This window comes from Camellia sinensis, chromosome 1 (assembly GCF_055761805.1).
Source record: "Camellia sinensis isolate YWXY chromosome 1, ASM5576180v1, whole genome shotgun sequence".
Taxonomy (NCBI): Eukaryota; Viridiplantae; Streptophyta; class Magnoliopsida; order Ericales; family Theaceae; genus Camellia; species Camellia sinensis.
The window spans coordinates 215,711,796-215,714,510 of record NC_138961.1 but is presented as its reverse complement, the minus strand read 5'-3'; the positions used below and the strand labels follow the sequence as shown (position 1 = coordinate 215,714,510).

Below are 2,715 nucleotides of genomic sequence, written 5' to 3'. Positions count from 1 at the left end.
AAACACAAATAAGATTGGACGGACCACCTTTGTCCTCCACTAAACCACCCATACATACAGTCTCCACTATTGTAATGCAAATTCTCTTATTGATATCGCCATTATTATATTTGATATTTATTCGTCCTAACCACATTGTCCTACAATGTGCTATTATTTGGACCCAATGAAAGTAAGTTAAATAGAAGTTGCTCATAATCATCATGGACTATGAGAGAGATGGGAAGGACAATAGTCATAGGAGAGATTCTAGTGTTTGGGTCACAATCTTAAATGCAGAAAAAAAAAATAAAAAATAAAAGAGTCATGATTAATTAACAATAATTAGGGTAATGCCAAAAAAATATACCAAGTTAATGCCAACTGGTTAACTTAAAACCCTGAAAACATTAAAGATAGTTAGCTCTCATCTACTTCAAAAGTAATAATAATTAGCAGAAGAAGAATGGATCACCAATTAAGAAAAAAAAGATTAATGAGTTGAAATAGTAAAAATAAAATTAAAAAACATCAATTAAGTAGGTACCCAAGCAGTAGCAAACACCACATTGTGGCCTTTCCATGTGAGCACAAGATCATCTTCTTCCCTCTTCAACCCCCACCCAGCTGCATGCTCATCCAGCATACTCTTCACCTCCGAAACTGCTTCTTCGCTATATGAAATCCCCCGAAAACACGCATTCCTCATCCTTTGCACCCACCGGCTCTTCGGCTCCAGCCTCTCCACCCTTTGGACACCCTCATGCCCTATCACATTTTCCACCTTCCAACAAATATCCGTTTCGTACCACTGCCTCTGCTTGCTCTCCCGAGGTAGAAACGTGTCCACCGTATCATACGGTATCCATAGATAATTAAAAGCCGATCTTAATCTACACGCCAAATCATTGGATGTAAAATCCGCATCTTCATCGACTAAAACAACGATTGTAGGGTCTAAATCGCGAAGCGAGTTGAGAAACATTGTTCGGTATGAGGAAGTCGGAGGATTTTCGAAAGAACATAGGGTCTCTTCGGGTATGTAGTGAAGCATCATGTGACAGTTTATTACTAAAGCCTCTGTAGCATTGTTTGATTTCACTAAATGTTGTGGAATTCGGAGTTGTTCGATTAATGAAGAGAACCCATCTGAAGAACTCGAAGGAATCACTCGAAACTCCATCGAAACATTACGCGACCGAGCGAAGTTAACTAACTTTGTACCCAACTCCTCGTATGAAAGATCGAGCATCGGCGGCACGTCTTCGGTGGCTCCGGCCACGGTGAGCTTGATGAGCGGAGGTCCCTCTAGCCGACTCGCTATCGCATCAATCAGAGTAGGAATTTGCATGCAATGCGTCAAGCTTAAATCAACCATATGAATGACAGAGCAACCCTCGACAGCTTCTAGAATCGCTGCATTGGCCGCAGTGAACCCGAATCGATGCCACGGAGTCAAGTCAACGAAGCTGGCGAGCTCGATGATTGAGAATTTGTGGGTGTCGATCGCTAGATTAGCGTTAGCGTTCGCGTTCGCTACGGCAGTGAGCATTTTACAACTCCCGCTCTTGGCCGCTCGAGCGATGAGAGCTCGGAGGAACCCACAAGTGAGTCGCTGATTCGAATCGCCGTCGGGAGGTGCGATGTTGTTTAGAACCCATAAGATTTGCTGAGCCAGAGTCGCATCGTTGCTTTCAATTGCGTTTGCGCAGTGAACGAGTAATTGTTCCATGCAATTGGCATCGCCCAAGCTTCCCAAAGCCGACTTCGATGTCGGAAAACCCGGCCACGGCCGAGTTCGATGAATTTGGTTTTTGTTCATAGAGAGGAGGCTTGTGAATGGAGAGATTTGGTGGAAGGTTGGTGGTGGAGTTTCAGTGAATTGCATCATGGGTAGAGAGAGAGAGAGAGAGAGAGAGAGGATATCAAATTTGAGAAGACAGAGAGAATGAAAAATGAGACTGAGAAAAGCAGAGGAGAGAAAGGGACGAGACTAGATGTGGTGTCTTTGGGGCATTTGGAAACGATCTATTATTGATTGAGTGACAGTAGAGTTTTGAAAGAAAGTTCTGAAAATGGATCGAAGAGGTAAAATAGACTGGTCAGCTTTTTTTTACCTGAGGATTTACTGTTCTTTTCGCATGGAAAAGAAAGATGACAAGTCGGAATGAGGGAAAAATTCTCTCACCCCAAAAAGAAAAAAACAACTTAGTTGGAAGTCAAATCGGGGAAAGAAAATTCATTCTCAGGGAGTTTCAGGCTTTTGATCAGTTGATATATATGGGGATGCAATGAGGCTACTGAAGCAGCAGATGCTGTGAAGAAACTTTTTGTGGCTGCAAAAGGGTCTTATTGCTTTTCTCTCCTCAGGTTGCACAGAGAGAGACAGAGGAGAGAGGGTAATACAAAGGAGGGGAGGCTGGGGTTCTGTTTGATTTAGAGGACAAAAGGGTAATATAAGGAAAATTTTGAATTGTGTTTCAATGGTGATATGGTGTACAGTAATACTATATATACAGGAAAAAAATATTTAAAAACTAGAGAATTTGATCAAAATATCCTCATAATAGAACATTAATGCAATAATTTCAAGTGTAAAAAAAATTTATTCAAAATTCTAACACATACTACTATTATCAAAATATACTTAGTGAGTAATTTACTATTTTAAACTTTAAAATAATATAATTTTTGATCCACATGTTGATTTTTAATAAAAGTAGTATTTTTAGAATT

General features: G+C 40.5%; 1 protein-coding gene across 1 annotated transcript; it reads right to left on the bottom strand.

Annotated features, from left to right (window-relative positions):
• Nucleotides 1-285: 285 nt before the first annotated feature.
• On the bottom strand, nucleotides 286-2,455 carry LOC114301552 (scarecrow-like protein 32). The gene has a single exon (XM_028246497.2). The coding sequence runs from the start codon at nucleotides 1,868-1,870 to the stop codon at nucleotides 515-517; it is 1,356 nt and encodes a 451-aa protein (XP_028102298.2). The 5' UTR covers nucleotides 1,871-2,455; the 3' UTR covers nucleotides 286-514.
• Nucleotides 2,456-2,715: the final 260 nt, after the last annotated feature.

Bases quoted from the DNA above. Each gene is read 5' to 3' on its own strand.
- LOC114301552 (XM_028246497.2), bottom strand. From the start codon at position 1,870: ATGATGCAATTCACTGAAACTCCACCACCAACCTTCCACCAAATCTCT.